The 17580-nt window shown below is 42.8% G+C and overlaps 1 protein-coding gene across 1 annotated transcript; it reads left to right on the forward strand.

Annotated features, from left to right (window-relative positions):
• Positions 1–2623: 2623 nt before the first annotated feature.
• Positions 2624–16851, forward strand: LOC138665421 (oocyte zinc finger protein XlCOF8.4-like). Its single transcript, XM_069752894.1, has 5 exons — positions 2624–2737; positions 13200–13295; positions 14280–14465; positions 14551–14674; positions 15726–16851. The coding sequence occupies exons 2-5, from the start codon at positions 13218–13220 to the stop codon at positions 16808–16810; spliced, it is 1473 nt and encodes a 490-aa protein (XP_069608995.1). The 5' UTR covers positions 2624–2737; positions 13200–13217; the 3' UTR covers positions 16811–16851.
• Positions 16852–17580: the final 729 nt, after the last annotated feature.

A 17580-nucleotide genomic window follows, 5' to 3' on the forward strand; every position in this document is an offset into this window, starting at 1 on the left:
AGGAATCCTCCATCGCTTCCAAGCGTGACATCACTTTCCCCGTGAGGAAAGCAATGCCACTGTGACAACCAGGACCCTGAGGCGTCACACATGCAGCGCTGGCGATTTGAGCATTTTTTCGAGAACACTAAAAATATGCGATTAAGACACGAGTGTGCTCGGATAACACCTTATCTGAGCACGCTCGCTCATTACTATTTAGCACCTTTTGCTGCATATTTATAATTTTTTTTGTGCTGCTCCATTATCCTATTGATCTATCTATCTGTATAATAAAATAAAATAAAAATTCCACAGCTCCCAAATAATATAACATACTAATACAACACCATTTCATTACATGCTAAAAGGGAACCCGGTCAGGTCGGATAATGCTATATACTTGCACATAGAGTTGATTTGTAAATTAATATTGTTATGCAGGTGCCCGGCCACCATACTGGGAGCCGCTGGATTTCAGTCATAAAGGTGTGCCAGCATAGCTACAGTAATCACATATTGGCACTTTAACTGAGAGCCAACCCTGCAGTGCATCAATGCACATCTGGCTGTCAGTCAAAGTGCCGAGGCGTGATTACTGTGGCTATGCTGGCACGCCTTTATGAGTGAAAGCCGGCAGTACCTGGAAGCAATAAATTTAATTTTCCTCCAAGAGTTGCACTTTTAATAGGGCATCTTCATAATGCTATTAACCTGCAGATTAGACCTATATTTGCAGATTAATACTATTATCGGACATCACAGGTTTCGTTAAAATAAAAACATACATATGAATATATATCCACACAACCACAATGATCTGAAGGTATCCATATTAAGACTCTACTCTCTGCCCTTAGCCCAGGGCACATTGTGAAAAAGTTCCGACATGCCTTGGTCTGATGGCAGAGAGGAACAGTGAAGAGATTGATGAGACATCCCAAGGCAAAGAGGGATGCTGACAAGACTAATGAGACAGCCCGAGAGAGAGCAGAGAGGAATGCTGATGAGACTGAGCAGACAGCCCAATGGCAGAGTGGGACGCTGAAGACACTCTAAGGGCAAAGTGGAGAGGACGCTGAGGAGACAGCCAAAGGGCAGAGAGGGACACTGAGAAGACAGCCTGAGAGCAAAAGGACGCTGACGAGTCTAAGGACACAGTCCGAGGGACACTGAGGAGACACTCTAAGAGCAAAGTGGAGAGGACGCTGAGGAGACAGCCAAAGGGCAGAGAGGGACCCTGAGAAGACAGCCTGAGAGCAAAAGGACGCTGAGGAGTCTAAGGACACAGTCCGAGGGACACTGAGGAGACACTAAGAGCAAAGTGGAGAGGACGCTGAGGAGACAGACCGAGGGCAGAGGACACTGAGGATACAGCCTGAAAGCAGAGAGGAATGCTGACAAGACTGAGGCAGCCCGAGGGTAGAGAGGGATGCTGAGGAGACAGCCTGTGAGCAGAGAGGGACACTGACGAGACTGAGGAGACAGCCCGAGGGCAGAGGGGGGACACTGAGGAGACAGCATGAGAGCAGAGGGACGCTGAAGAGACAAAGCAGACAGCCAAAGGGCAGAGGGGATGCTGAGGAGACACTCTAAAAGCCAAGTGGAGAGGACACTGAGGAGACAGCTGAGGGCAGAGAAGGACACTGAGGATACAGCCTGAAAGCAGAGAGGAATGCTGATGAGACTGATACAGCCTGTGGGTAGAGAGGGATGCTGAGGAGACATCCTGCGAGCAGAGAGGGATGCTGAAGAGACTGAGGAGACAGCCCGAGGGCAGAGGGGGGACACTGAGGAGACAGCATGAGCGCAGAGGGACGATGAGGAGACAAAGCAGACAGCCAAAGGGCAGAGGGGATGCTGAAGAGACACTCTAGGGGTAAAGTGGAGAGGACACTGAGGAGACATCCCCTGGGCAGAGGACACTGAGGAGACAGCCTGAAAGCAGAGAGGGATGCTGATGAGGCACCCTTAAGGGCAGAGAGGAGATGGATCCCAGGACAAAAAGTTGACGGACTTCGTTATGCACAGTGGGGACGGTCAGGCCTTGCTGTGCATTTGATGACATATCTGTCCCCGACTGCTTTCCATTATTCTGCTCCTATAATGGACAGGAAAACAAAAAGGTTTAGCAGGCAGTGGTGTGAATACAGCCTTCATAGGGTTATCTATCATTTTTTCTTAATCTGACCAGGTGATAATGAAATGGTAAATTGGTGTGGCCATGGTTAAAAGAGCTAGCCAAAATTTGCTGTGGGGCGTGTAGTGAGCCCCATATTCTGTCCTTCTTTCGCTTCTTCAAAATTTGTGAAGTACGGACTTGGGAGTGTTGTTAAAATCTGCTTAGTTTATCCCTTTTTCTATTCTATTCTAGTCTGTATTACATCATATCCAGAAAACATATGAGGAGTATTCAGAATAACTCTGTACTGAGCATAGTAGTTAGCCCCCTTGGTTCACAGTGCGGCCATGATGTGTTTCGCAGGAAGCTCCACCTCTTCATGTCGGCACAACTTCTGAGCAGCGGCCATTTTCACAGCGGCCACAATACATCTCTCCAGATCTCCAGCAGGCTACAGAAACATGGCTGCCGCGCCGAAGACCTGTCTGGCTTATTGCTCGCTCCCTCTAGCGCCGACTGTTCAGAGCCGATGACATAATAAAGAGCCGACATGTTGTTGGGAGTTTACATTTAGTGAGGGTGGAATGAGCCCGAGCTCGTTGTGCATGTAACCCCAGAGTTGCCTGCGCCTGACAGGTGAGACGCGGCCTCTAGGGCTGTACCGGATGCCATGCAGACCAATACTGTGCATGCCTGTTATGTAGCTGGAGGGGACACGAAGTACACAATGAATAGTAAATGTAGGGCACATGGGGATGACTGGTACCTGAGCTCAGGAGATGTTTAGCACTGGCGCCACTCTCTCACTAGACAAGAACAGCCAGAAGTTTTCTCATGGAGGCTGTGCTGCCACCATTGGGGATTGCCACCTGGAGGCTGAGGCACTCCTTGTGTATAGTGTTAGCACATGCTTGGCTATGGCTTCCATGCCTCCTCACTGTGGCACAGCACATACTGACTGAGGTACCCCGTTGTCACTGTGCGCCAGGCGTAGGGAACCTATAGAAGGGCAGATTCATAATATGATTTCAGACAAAGGAGAGACATTTGGGGACTGTAATGGGGGCTTTCCAGGGGGAGGAAGATGCTTCCTAGATGGCGGATTTCTTTGTGGCGGTCACATATAACATGACGTTCCTGGTAAGCTGCCTGAAGTATTCTCCGTTAGGATGAGGCTTCTCTTCATTAGAACAAATCATTTCTCATGAAAGAAGGATTTTGGGAGTAGGAATCTGTTCTGAGGTAAATGAACGCGTTAAATCAGAACCAAAATTTTCCGATAATCATCTTGGTCAGGGGAAGGCATTCTGAACAATAACCACAAGGCATTCCTGGTGGTAAGAAGTTATGTTTGGTCAGCCAAGGACACCCCTGGTTGGAACAACGCTATCCTTAGGTGAAGGTGTTCCTGGTTAGCCAAAGACTTTCCTGGGGAGAAGAAAATTAGGCGAGTGGGTTCCTAATAAAGAGAACATATTTTTGGGTGCAAGATGATGTGCCTTGTTAGACAAGGGCATTCGTAACACATGCCTAGTTAGCACGCAGGTCTTACATAGTTGCAAGGCGGCATTTTCCGATAAGTGATGGTGGTTTTGTCGAAGAAGGTGTTCCGTAAAGGAATAACTAATAGGGTTGTCCAGTGACACCAAGTTATCTATTATCCAAGGTGAAAACTTGTTGAATGGTGGAGGGCCGACGACTGGAATCAGCACCAATCGGCAGAAAAGGTCACTTTTATTCCGTTAGACTGGAGCAGCAATGCGCATGGTCTACCGCAACTCCATTCATTCCATATGGGACCGCTGAGTGCTGCCCTCAGCTTTTCCGGCAGCTCCATAGAGAATGAATGGAGCAGCCGTCAGGAATCTGATCTGCCCACGCTGTTTTGAAACTGGGATAAAGTTTATCCATCGGAAATAAAAATTATCCGATCTGCCAATTGGTGCGGCTCCTGGTGGTGGGACACCCATGGATCAGCAAGTTATCACTTAGTCTAAGTTTTAGCTGGGTAACAACATTAATGAAGGTGTTCCTAGTTGCAAGGCACTTTTTTTGTCTTCAGGTGAAGATATTCCTGATTAGGCAATGGCATGCTTTGTAATATCAACACTGTCCTGGTTAAAGCTGGAGATACTAGTATCTCACATTCCAGATAATTTGCTAAAATTAAAGGAGGTCTAACAAAATAAGAGTTTCTTATTGTAGCTTTTTAATGTTTTAGACCCCCCTAATAATTTTGGTCAGAGTTGCTAGCCAGGGCACCTCACCACCCATTCCAGCCACCAGATGTCACAGCATTAGTTTTACTGGATGTCAACTTTTTTACAAATATTTAACAGGAGGGGCAATAGAAATATTTGTTTGATTTACTTTGTATTGTTTTAGAGATGTGCGAAAGCTGTGAGTGTCTTAAATATTCCTGATCTTCTGTAGCTTATTGATATGTACATTTTAAATATGGTAGAATTATATATCTCCATTCTTTAAGCAAACTTGCGGGATTCAGACTATGGGCTCTTACCAGTCCTATCTTAATTTCAGAAGGGGACACCCAGTCATCAGTTTCTTATGTCAGATCTCTTCTAAGGCCACCTTCACATGTCCAATAGTTATTTCCATTTTTAGATCTGTTCTGGGTCATGAAAATGGAAATATGATCTAGTACAAGATCTATTCATTTGAACAGTAACAGGAATGTCCTAAAATGTCTTCCATTTGCCTCCTGTCCAGCTACAATCTGTATTTTTAGCTGGATCAAAAAACAGTCTGCACAATTTTTTCTGTTTTTAATCTGGCCAAAAAAACAACAACAACTCGAACTGTTTCTTTTAACATTCAAGTGCATTGGAAACGTATCACAATGGTGTGATTTGTTAACAGATCCGTGTTTTTTTAGCACTGCACATGTCCAGAACAATAGAGGTGGTCAAGACATCTCTAGTAAAAAAATGGATCCGATACAAAACAGATGAAAAACTAAAACATCCATTTTTACTTCCATTCTAATGAATCCAGTGTATTTTTTTATTTATTGCTTTTTTCTATACTGGATATATTTCAAAGGTGATGACAACTGGAGCCTAACAAATTAATTGTGCAAAGCAGGCAATGCCTTTAAAGAAAGAAATAATAGTAATAACATAAAAAGTTGGTATGAGTAACTTGGCGTTGCTTACTTTTCAAACTTGGTCCTTTTACAATAGTCCACCCACTAGTATAAAATGAATAAAACACACAAACCGAGTAATCAATGCAGTCCTTACACCCCATTGTCCTATCATACATATAGGTCATTACTATAGTTTTACACCATGCATGCACTAATCAAGTAATGATTGATGCTCTCATTGTGCAAAATATGCAAAGATTTATGACATTAATAATCTGGATGTGTGTGTGTGGACATGTAGACCAAATTTGAGGAACAGTCTACAAAATCATGTGTTTTCCGACTACATACAGTGGGGCAAAAAAGTATTTAGTCAGTCAGCAATAGTGCAAGTTCCACCACGTAAAAAGATGAGAGGCGTCTATAATTTACATCATAGGTAGACCTCAACTATGGGAGACAAACTGAGAAAAAAAAATCCAGAAAATCACATTGTCTGTTTTTTTAACATTTTATTTGCATATTATGGTGGAAAATAAGTATTTGGTCAGAAACAAAATTTCATCTCAATACTTTGTAATATATCCTTTGTTGGCAATGACAGAGGTCAAACGTTTTCTGTAAGTCTTCACAAAGTTGCCACACAATGTTGTTGGTATGTTGGCCCATTCCTCCATGCAGATCTCCTCTAGAGCAGTGATGTTTTTGGCTTTTCGCTTGGCAACACGGACTTTCAACTCCCTCCAAAGGTTTTCTATAGGGTTGAGATCTGGAGACTGGCTAGGCCACTCCAGGACCTTGAAATGCTTCTTACGAAGCCACTCCTTCGTTGCCCTGGCGGTGTGCTTTGGATCATTGTCATGTTGAAAGACCCAGCCACGTTTCATCTTCAATGCCCTTGCTGATGGAAGGAGGTTTGCACTCAAAATCTCACGATACATGGCCCCATTCATTCTTTCATGTACCCGGATCAGTCGTCCTGGCCCCTTTGCAGAGAAACAGCCCCAAAGCATGATGTTTCCACCACCATGCTTTACAGTAGGTATGGTGTTTGATGGATGCCACTCAGTATTCTTTTTCCTCCAAACACGACAAGTTGTGTTTTTACCAAACAGTTCCAGTTTGGTTTCATCAGACCATAGGACATTCTCCCAAAACTCCTCTGGATCATCCAAATGCTCTCTAGCAAACTTCAGACGGGCCCGGACATGTACTGGCTTAAGCAGTGGGACACGTCTGGCACTGCAGGATCTGAGTCCATGGTGGCGTAGTGTGTTACTTATGGTAGGCCTTGTTACATTGGTCCCAGCTCTCTGCAGTTCATTCACTAGGTCCCCCCGCATGGTTCTGGGATTTTTGCTCACCGTTCTTGTGATCATTCTCACCCCACGGGGTGGGATTTTGCGTGGAGCCCCAGATCGAGGGAGATTATCAGTGGTCTTGTATGTCTTCCATTTTCTAATTATTGCTCCCACTGTTGATTTCTTCACTCCAAGCTGGTTGGCTATTGCAGATTCAGTTTTCCCAGCCTGGTGCAGGGCTACAATTTTGTTTCTGGTGTCCGTTGACACCTCTTTGGTCTTCACCATAGTGGAGTTTGGAGTCAGACTGTTTGAGGGTGTGCACAGGTGCCTTTTTATACTGATAACAAGTTTAAACAGGTGCCATTACTACAGGTAATGAGTGGAGGAAAGAGGAGACTCTTAAAGAAGAAGTTACAGGTCTGTGAGAGCCAGAAATCTTGATTGTTTGTTTCTGACCAAATACTTATTTTCCACCATAATATGCAAAAAAAATGATAAAAAAACAGACAATGTGATTTTCTGGATTTTTTTTCTCAGTTTGTCTCCCATAGTTGAGGTCTACCTATGATGTAAATTACAGACGCCTCTCATCTTTTTAAGTGGTGGAACTTGCACTATTGCTGACTGACTAAATACTTTTTTGCCCCACTGTATCTAGAGATCGTGATATGGCTCCAAGATTGCTGCATATTTACTGTGAAATACAGGAGACTGCCTGGTTCACACTCATACTGTGCTCTATACTGACAACCAGATTCAGAGAGACAGTGACGGAGTTATTTGGATGTAATCCATAGTGATGAGCGAATAGCACTGTTGCTCATGTCTCCCCAAGCACACTCGGGTGATCTCCGAGTATTTGTTAGTGCTCGGAGATTTCGTTTTTTCGTCGCCTCAGCTTCATGATTTATGGCTGCTAGACAGCCTGAATATATGTGGGGATTCTCTAAAAAACAGGCAACCCCCACATGTACTCAGCCTGTCTAGCAGCTGTAAATCATGCAGCTACGTCAGCAAAAACTAAATCTCCGAGCACTAACAAATACTCGGAGACCACCCAAGCATGCTCTGGAAAACCCGAGCAAGAGTATACTCGCTCATCACTAGTAGTCTGACCTTCATTCAGGCAGTATTCGTATTCATAGGTGATTACAAAAGTGCGGTAGACAATGTTTTTGCGTACTACAAAGGACAGCCAGAATGGGAGTAAGGCAGTGTACAAAATGGCTGGCTCCATCAGGGCTTCTGTCGGAATCCTGTTTTTTAGATAAAAACCCTGATGCCGTGCTAAAAGTAGAGAACAGAATCAATGTGAACCTAACATATCTTAGATGGATATGTGGCTCATTTGTGGAAGCTTTTTTTTTCTACAATACTGTTTTTCTTCTTTTCTATGACAGAATCCAATCCACACTTTTTGTGCTAAATATTTAGCAGTTGCACAAAACTGTGATATATATTTGGCTTCTTGATTACTTGTTGATAACAAATAATTTTGGTGGGTTCGGCCAATGTAAGGGCCCCCACACACATTAGACCTGTGAACCCTTCAATATTGACGGGTTCAGGTGACAGTCTTATGCATATGAGGACACCGACCTACTCATGGTCGGGAAAGATGTCTCTTGCGCATGTCCAATTTCGAACTGCCAATCTCATTGTTCTTCCAGAGATAAGCCACCAGCTATTGTGTCAGTCAGCGGTTTTCTTATAGAGATAACAGGAGCACTCGGCCAAGCGAGTGCGCCTGTGTATGGGAGTGGCTTTTTTCGATAGCTGTTGGCCAAACAATGAGCTGAAGCATCATTTTGCTTAAGTCTATATCTATGGGGGCTTTAGGACAGTCCACATTGTCCTTGTTGAACTCTGACACCCCTGATCTTTTATTCATTGTATTTTAAATCACACCATGCCTAATCCGCAGCTACTATTCTGCATTTATTGTCTCAGGCACCAATCCCTGCCCTTTTTGAGACTTAAAATCTAATCTAATTCTTAAGGCCTCTGTACACAGACCGACAAGCAGCTTAACCCCTTAGGGTACCGTCACACAGTGGCACTTTGATCGCTAGGACGGCACGATCCGTGACGTTCCAGCGATATCCTTACGATATCGCTGTGTCTGACACGCTACTGCGATCAGGGACCCCGCTGAGAATCGTACGTCGTAGCAGATCGTTTGAAACTTTCTTTCGTTGTTGGATCTCCCACTGACATCGCTGAATCGGCGTGTGTGACGCCGATTCAGCGATGTCTTCACTGGTAACCAGGGTAAATATCGGGTTACTAAGCGCAGGGCCGCGCTTAGTAACCCGATGTTTACCCTGGTTATCAGCGTAAACGTAAAAAAAACAAACACTACATACTTACATTCCGTGTCTGTCCTCCGGCGCTGTGCTTCTCTGCACTGGCTGTGCGCGCCGGCCAGCCGGAAAGCACAGAGGTGACGTCACCGCTCTGCTTTACGGCTGACCGGCGCTGACAGTGCAGAGGAAAGCAGAGCGCCAGAGGACAGACACGGAATGTAAGTATGTAGTGTTTGTTTTTTTTACATTTACGCTGGTAACCAGGGTAAACATCGGGTTACTAAGCGCGGCCCTGCGCTTAGTAACCCGATGTTTACCCTGGTTACCAGGGGACCGGGATCTTTGGTCGCTGGAGAGCTGTCTGTGTGACAGCTCTCCAGCGACGCTGCAGCGATCGACATCGTTGTCGTATCGCTGCAGCGTCGTTTTAGTGTGACGGTACCCTTAATGACCAGGGTCACAAAAGTGATATGTCACTTTATGGAATGCTTCAACATATCCCATTATTTTTGAGATTGTATTTTTGTGACATATTATACTTTATGATAATGGTATATTTAACTTGATATGTTTTATATTTTGTTATAAAAATATCAGAAATTTGAAAAAAAAAAAAATTTGCAATTTTCAAACCTTGAATGATTATCCCTTTAATCCAGACAGTCATATCACACAAAAACATTAATAAATAACATTTCCCTCATGTCTGCTTTACATCAGCACCATTTGTAAAATGTTATTGTTAGCATTTGAGAAGGTTTAAAAATGTAGCAGCAATTTTTCATTTTTTTTCAAGGAAATTTACAAAACGTATTTTTTTAGGCACCTGTTCAGTTTTGAAGTCACTTTGGATGTTCTATATATTAGAAACCCCCAAATTGAGATACAATTTTAAAAATCGCACCCTTCAATGTATTCAAAATTGCTTTCAGGTAGTTTATTAACCTTTCAGGTGATTTTCTGGAATTAATGCAAAATAGCATGACAGGAATGAAAAAGTTGATTTTTACTACCTAAATATTGCTGACTTCTGAACAGGTCACTATAGCCAGTAGACTCTAAGGCCGCTGTTTGGCCATGAATTGCCATGACAATGCCATGCCATGATTGGCCTCCCTCTTACAAAACTTTCCCCGCTCCAATCTGTCCTGAATGCTGCAGCCAGGATCATATTCCTCACCAACCGTTACACCGATGCCTCTACCTTGTGCCAGTCATTACACTGGCTACCCATCCACTCCAGAATCCAGTACAAAACTACTACCCTCATCCACAAAGCACTCCATGGCTCAGCACCACCCTACATCTCCTCCCTGGTCTCAGTCTACCACCCTACCCATGCCCTCCGCTCCGCTAATGACCTCAGGTTAGCATCCTCAATAATCAGAACCTCCCATTCCCGTCTCCAAGACTTTACACGTGCTGCGCCGATTCTTTGGAATGCACTACCTAGGTTAATACGATTAATCCCCAATCCCCACAGTTTTAAGCATGCCCTAAAAGCTCATTTGTTCAGATTGGCCTACCACATCAACGCATTAACCTAACTATCCCTGTGCGGCCCATTCAAAAAAAAAAAAAAAAAGCATAATTGGGTTCCTCGCATCATGTTCTCATACACTTTATGCAGTTATTAGCCCTCTGTGTGTACTGCTACATACTTAGGCAGTTAACAGGTTCATGCAGCTTTACATGAACACCCGAGCCTTACACTATGGCCGGTCCGAATAACTAAAGCAATTGTTACCATCCACCTCTCGTACCTCCCCTTTTCCTCATAGTTTGTAAGCTTGCGAGCAGGGCCCTCATTCCTCTTGGTATCTATTTTGAACTGTGATTTCTGTTATGCTGTAATGTCTATTGTCTGTACAAGTCCCCTCTATAATTTGTAAAGCGCTGCGGAATATGTTGGCGCTATATAAATACAATTATTATTATTATTATTATGACAAACATCAGGCTCTGCTAACCATTTAGATGATGTAGTCACAATTGACAGCAGCATCTAAAGGGTTAAACAAATATGGACGGTGCCAACACTGATGGTGGCTGATGCAGTAAGTTGTCAGCTGTAGTGTACAGCCCACAGCTGCTGGATTGTCACATGTTGGAGGATTCTATTCTCTTATATCACAGGTCAGTAAAAGATGTATTGGTGGTCATTAAGGGGACTATAGGACTGTCACTCAGTAAACTTTTGCCTGTCAGTAATCGTTTAAAGGCACCATCGACAATGATTCTTTTATGCTGTATAAAAGATCACTTTACCCAATGAACAAATGTTTTGCTTGTACGTTGGGTGATCGGCAGCCTGTTTACATTGCAAGATAATAAACAGTGATCTTGCAGTGTAAATACCCTTTTACGCATACAAGTCTGGGCCAATTTCATAGTTGGAGGTATTCCCATCTCCAAGATCATATCCGCATATGTAGTAGGTGTAATAATAATAATATTATTGGCAAATACCTCCAATTACAAATATAGCATAGCTCTTCTGATTCGATATATCGCTTACCCCATGTACAGGGCATTACAGTAGGTTAGGAATGCATGGTTTTGAATACTGAGGCCATGTTCACACGTAGGGTCGGGTCCCTGAGGGTTCTCCCACAGCGGATTTGATAAATCTGCAGGGAAAAAATGCTGCGGTTATCCCTGCAGATTTGTCACGTTTTGTGCTGCTTGATTTACTCCTACTATTGATGCTGCATATGCAGCAATATGCAGCATCAATAGTAATGTTTAAAAAAAAAAATGGTTATACTCACCCTCTGACGTCCCGATCTCCTCGGTGCTGCAGGCGGCGTTCCGGTTCCAAAGATGCTGTGCGAGAAGGACCTTCGTGACGTCACGGTCATGTGACCGCGACGTCACCGCATTCCCTGTTCGCATAGCAAACCTGAGACCGGACGGCCGCGTGCAGCGCTGGGAGGTGAGTATATCATTATTTTTTATTTTAATTCTTTTTTTACCACAAATATGGTTCCCGGGGCCTGGAGGAGTCTCCTCTCCTCCACCCCGGGTAGCAACCGCACATTATCCACTTACTTCCCGCATGGTAGGCACAGCCCCATGCGGGAAGTAAGGCTATGTGCACACGTTGCGGTTGTTACCGCGGAACCGCGGCGATTTTGATGCTGCGGGTCCACAGCAGTTTCCATTGCATTTACAGTAAACATGTAAACGAATGGGAAACCGCAAACCGCTGTGCACATGCTGCGGGAAAAACAGCGCAGAAACGCAGCGGTTTACAACCCAAAGCATGTCACTTCTTTGTGCAGAATCACAGCGATACTGCACACATAGAAATGCATTGATCCGCTTACTTCCCGCATGGGGCTGTGCACACCATGCGGGAAGTAAGCGGATAATGTGCGGTTGCTACCCGGGGTGGAGGAGAGGAGACTCCATATTTGTGGTAAAAAAAAAGAATTAAAATAAAAAATAATGATATACTCACCTCCCAGAGCTGTACGCGGCCGTCCGATCTCAGGTTGCTATGCGAGCAGGGCCTGCGGTGACGTCGCGGTCACATGACCGTGACGTCACGAAGGTCCTTCTCGCACAGCATCTTTGGAACCGGACCGCCGCCTGCAGCACCGAGGAGATCGGGACATCAGAGGGTGAGTATAGCCATTTTTTTTTATTTTTAACATTACTATTGATGCTGCATATTGCTGCATATGCAGCATCAATAGTAGGAGTAAATTCCGCAGCGGAAACCGCAGAACAAAACGTGATAAATCTGCAGGGATAACCGCAGAGGTTTTTCCCTGTAGATTTATCAAATCCGCTGCGGGAGAACCTACAGGGACCCGACCCTACGTGTGAACATGGCCTAAGTGGATCCATGCATTTCTATGTGTGCAGAATCGCTGCGATTCTGCACAAAGAAGTGACATGCTGCGGGTTGTAAACCGCTGCGTTTCTGCGCAGTTTTTCCTGCAGCATGTGCACAGCGGTTTGCAGTTTCCCATTGGTTTACATGTTTACTGTAAACGCAATGGAAACTGCTGTGGACCCGCAGCATCAAAATCTCCGCGGTTCCGCGGTAAAAACCGCAACGTGTGCACATAGCCTGATAGTGGTCGTAACCATGGATTCTTACGCTACTGCAATGCCCTGAACATGGGGTAAGCAACACTGCAAATCAACTATATTACATTTCTAATTCGAGGTATTTGCTATTATTATACCTTCTACATATTGGGATAGGATCTTGGAGATGGGAATACTCCTTTAACTTGCTAATGCTTTTGGAGTGTGTTAGGAAACCATTTTATGCAGAAGAAACCCACTCAAGCACAAAGAGAACATACAGGATCCACGTGTTGATCAAATTCATGTTTAAGTTTTTTGTTGTTTAATTTCGACAGATATTCTACTTTGTGAAGATGGAAAAAGACAGAAGTCAAATGACGGACAGGATATTAAACCTCACACTGGAGATCATCTACCTGCTGACTGGAGAAGTGAGGGAGTTCAGGAATAGGATCGTGTGACATCACATTTATTTGAACAAGTATTTGGTTAAGAATGAGAAGTGAAATTGTAAGACTTTCTCATTCTTAACATTCCAGGGGAAAACTGCAATGACTGCGAACAAATATTTTATTTTATACAGAAACCGTTCACTATGATGAGCTTAAAAGCTGATGTTAAGTTGGTGCATTGTACTTTTGTATATATATATTAAAGGTCCCATGTACATTTATAGCTAGAATACTCACATTATCTTCAGTGTTTGTGTTATGTTATTCTGTTACATGGCCACAATGTGTCTGTATAAAAAAAAATCTAAATGTTTTAGGAGTTGTTAAATGTCGTCAATAAAATACAATTGGACACAAAAAATATTTGGAACCCTATACAAGTCTTTACATTGAAAATGTACTATTTTAAGTTTTTAACAGATGGGAGCAATACATGTAATTATACATACTGATTCTGATACTGCTTCATACTGGACTCAATATAAACCATACATTATTAAATAGATCTTTCAGACTTAATGAGACGGGTGTACTTACTTTAAAAACGCAAGTGAGGATGCCTATGTAATCCTTTTTAAAAGTTAAAACACAATCCCCACTCTCTGAGCCTGTTTGATATTTTCTCAGTGACCCTTCTCCCTGCTGTAATCTCACTCTACAAGAAACAGCTGTAAATTAGACCATGTGGGTGGAGATCGAATACACATAGATTCGTGAGCAATTTCTCACTCTCCTGAACAGATAAAATACTTTTTCAAATATCAGTAGTGTACAACAATTAAGATGTAGAATTTCAAATAAAGTACAGCGGTGCCATCAGGTCTATGAGATTTAGTTTTAACAATAATGTATTTTGCAGATTGAATTGTGAAATTTAGTGCAGGTTTGCTTTAAATAATATTCCTATCACCAAAGTTTACTTTTATTAATTTGTGTCCTGATCTGTATCATGTAACTTTCTAGGACTATGTACCTGCGAAGAAGTTAAGTGAGCCTGTCACACCAAGCAACTCCCATGTCTCAGGGGGATTGAGCAGGACCCAGAGCCCTAGCACTCAGTCTCCTACTCACTCAAGGAAGCAGGAGAAAAGCAATGATGAGAAGATCCTAGACCTCACCAACAAGATTATTCAAGTGCTGACTGGAGAGGTGAGCGCTGCTGAAAATACTGAGATATTATATAGTAATGCTAAAGGATAACGTGTCTGGAGGATAATTTATCATTGTGTGTCAGGTTCCTATAAGGTGTCAGGACATCACTGTCCATTTCTCCATGGAGGAGTGGGAGTACATAGAAGGACACAAGGATCTCTACAAGGATGTTATGATTGAGACCCACAAGCCCCTCACATCACCTGGTAAAATGGCTGCGTATTGATGTTGAGTTTTGATTTGTGCAAGTACGCTAGTAATGCCATCTTTTAAATTGGAGTCTGACCTCTTCCAGATCTTCTTTTCCAGGTAAAAAATAGAAGGCAGAAGGCTTATGTCAAAGGGAGAGGTTTTGTAATTAAAGTTTAACAAAGGACAAAAAAAAATAAAAACAGTGTGTAATCTTTTTGTTTATCCCCTTCTAAATGGTTCATTTTGACATTGTTTTAGCAAACATGAGAGGAAGGTGCAAAACTAGTTTTAATTAGGCGGGGCACGTAGTACAATGTCTCTAGGAAAAAACATGGATATCAAAATTTAAACCCCTGGAAATGTTGCCATTTTTTGTTGCTTTTATCTCACCTTCCAAGAGCTATAACTTCTTTTTCCACCGACATATATGGCACAGCCGTATAAGTTTTATCAGCAAGAACAGTTATAGTTTTGAATTATGCCATAAAAATTAAGTAAAAAACCATGGTAAAATGCTTTTTTTTCCCCCAACTTTATTACATTTGGAATTTTTTTCCCCGTTTTTCACTACATTGAAAGGTAAAATCAGTGGTGTCATCGACAACTTCAACTTGTCCCACAGAAAAAAGCAGTCATAGAGCTATGTGGACGAAAAATAAAAAAAGCTATGGCTCTTTTGGAGAAGGGGAGGGAAAAAAAAAAATCACAAAAACTGAAATTGGCTGCTGAGGAAAGAAGTTAAAGTACTTGAATTTTCAATATGTAGTCTACTGTACAATTACCGGCCATAATTCTGATTACTGTGTTCTGATGTTAAGATCTAATGTACAAAAATGTTGATATAACTACAAAAACGTAGCTCCACACTAGCATTCTGGGTTCATAAGTGTGCTAATATGGCAGACACAGGGTGGCCTTCAGTAGGCTACTGGCTGCCATGACAACCTATGAGTTACCACATTGCGGGGAGTTATAGGTGTTAGACGTCCCCCTCACCTCTCCTATCCCACCTCTTAGATTTAATCTAAAAGGCTAAATTATTACTCTATTTTCTTTCTCCAACAGATAACGTTAAAACCAAAATGTCTCATGAAGATTTTCCCACTACTTTTCATCCCCCTTACTACATAGAACAGAATAAGAACTTCAGTAAGTCTAATCTGAGACCTGAATTGTTGAAATTATATAAAACAATTGAGAGACCGTGGAAATCAGTAAGTGACGAATTTGAGGAATCGTCTTCCAGTGGAGAAGACTATTTCTCTGAAAGTGACCTTTACATACACACTCAATACACAGCTACTGATGGCCAAGCCACAGAGTCCGACTCCAGTGATGAAGATGTAATTTATATATCCACACAACAAAATCAAACAAAACATCCTGCTTTATTTAGGAGGGAAGAATCGAGGCCACGAGCTGGAGCAAACCTCTTTCATGTCTATAACCCAAGAGCTTTAGCCTACAGACCAGCTCCTATTAAACAAATTCCTAAAACTAATACCAACACCCAGAAAATGAATGCTATGTTAATAAAATATGGTGAATTGAACAGGAATTTTAACATTAAGCCAGCTCCTCCACCTCTTCGGCAGACTGTACCTCAGCAGACATTACAAATGACCCGGAGGCTGTTCACCTGCACTGAGTGTCCAAAGGCTTTCACTAGCAACGCCGAACTGACTAGGCATTTTAGGGTCCACAGGAGAAGGAAACTGACGTGCTCCGATTGTGGAAAGCTTTTCCCATACAAGTCACATCTGGTTAGACACCAGAGTGTTCACACAGGAGAAAGAGCCTTTGTGTGCCCAGAATGTGGGGAAAACTTCCTCTGCAAGTCCCACCTGGTGACACATCTAAGAACCCATACAAGAGAAAAGCCTCTCATCTGTCAAGATTGCGGCAAGCATTTCTCTTGTAACTCTGCTCTCATCACTCATCGGAGAATACACACCGGAGAGAAACCTTTTGTTTGCCCCATCTGTGGGAAGGCTTTTGCTCAAAGTTCAAACCTTCTGTCACATCAGAGAGGTCACACCGGAGTGAAGAAGTTCATCTGTCGGGAATGTGGCAAGAGCTTCGCTCAGAAAAATGACCTGAATAGACATTTGAAAATCCATAGAGGACAAATTGTTTTTCAACATATGTAGAGCTTTTTGATTTTAAATAAAACCTGTTAACCTTTCAAGTATCTTAAGTTGTCGTTAATTTTATGTTGTTAAAAGACTTTTATAAGGTTACCCAATAGGGCAGAGTTAGGATGAAGATAAATTGTATCCTGTGTTTTGATAAGGTCTAATTTACCAAACTGGTGATATACAGTGGGGCAAAAAAAGTATTTAGTCAGTCAGCAATAGTGCAAGTTCCACCACTTAAAAAGATGAGAGGCGTCTGTAATTTACATCATAGGTAGACCTCAACTATGGGAGACAAACTGAGAAAAAAAAATCCAGAAAATCACATTGTCTGTTTTTTTAACATTTTATTTGCATATTATGGTGGAAAATAAGTATTTGGTCAGAAACAAACAATCAAGATTTCTGGCTCTCACAGACCTGTAACTTCTTCTTTAAGAGTCTCCTCTTTCCTCCACTCATTACCTGTAGTAATGGCACCTGTTTAAACTTGTTATCAGTATAAAAAGACACCTGTGCACACCCTCAAACAGTCTGACTCCAAACTCCACTATCGTGAAGACCAAAGAGCTGTCAAAGGACACCAGAAACAAAATTGTAGCCCTGCACCAGGCTGGGAAGACTGAATCTGCAATAGCCAACCAGCTTGGAGTGAAGAAATCAACAGTGGGAGCAATAATTAGAAAATGGAAGACATACAAGACCACTGATAATCTCCCTCCATCTGGGGCTCCACGCAAAATCCCACCCCGTGGGGTCAGAATGATCACAAGAACGGTGAGCAA

This window comes from Ranitomeya imitator, chromosome 2, assembly GCF_032444005.1.
Source record: "Ranitomeya imitator isolate aRanImi1 chromosome 2, aRanImi1.pri, whole genome shotgun sequence".
Taxonomy (NCBI): Eukaryota; Metazoa; Chordata; class Amphibia; order Anura; family Dendrobatidae; genus Ranitomeya; species Ranitomeya imitator.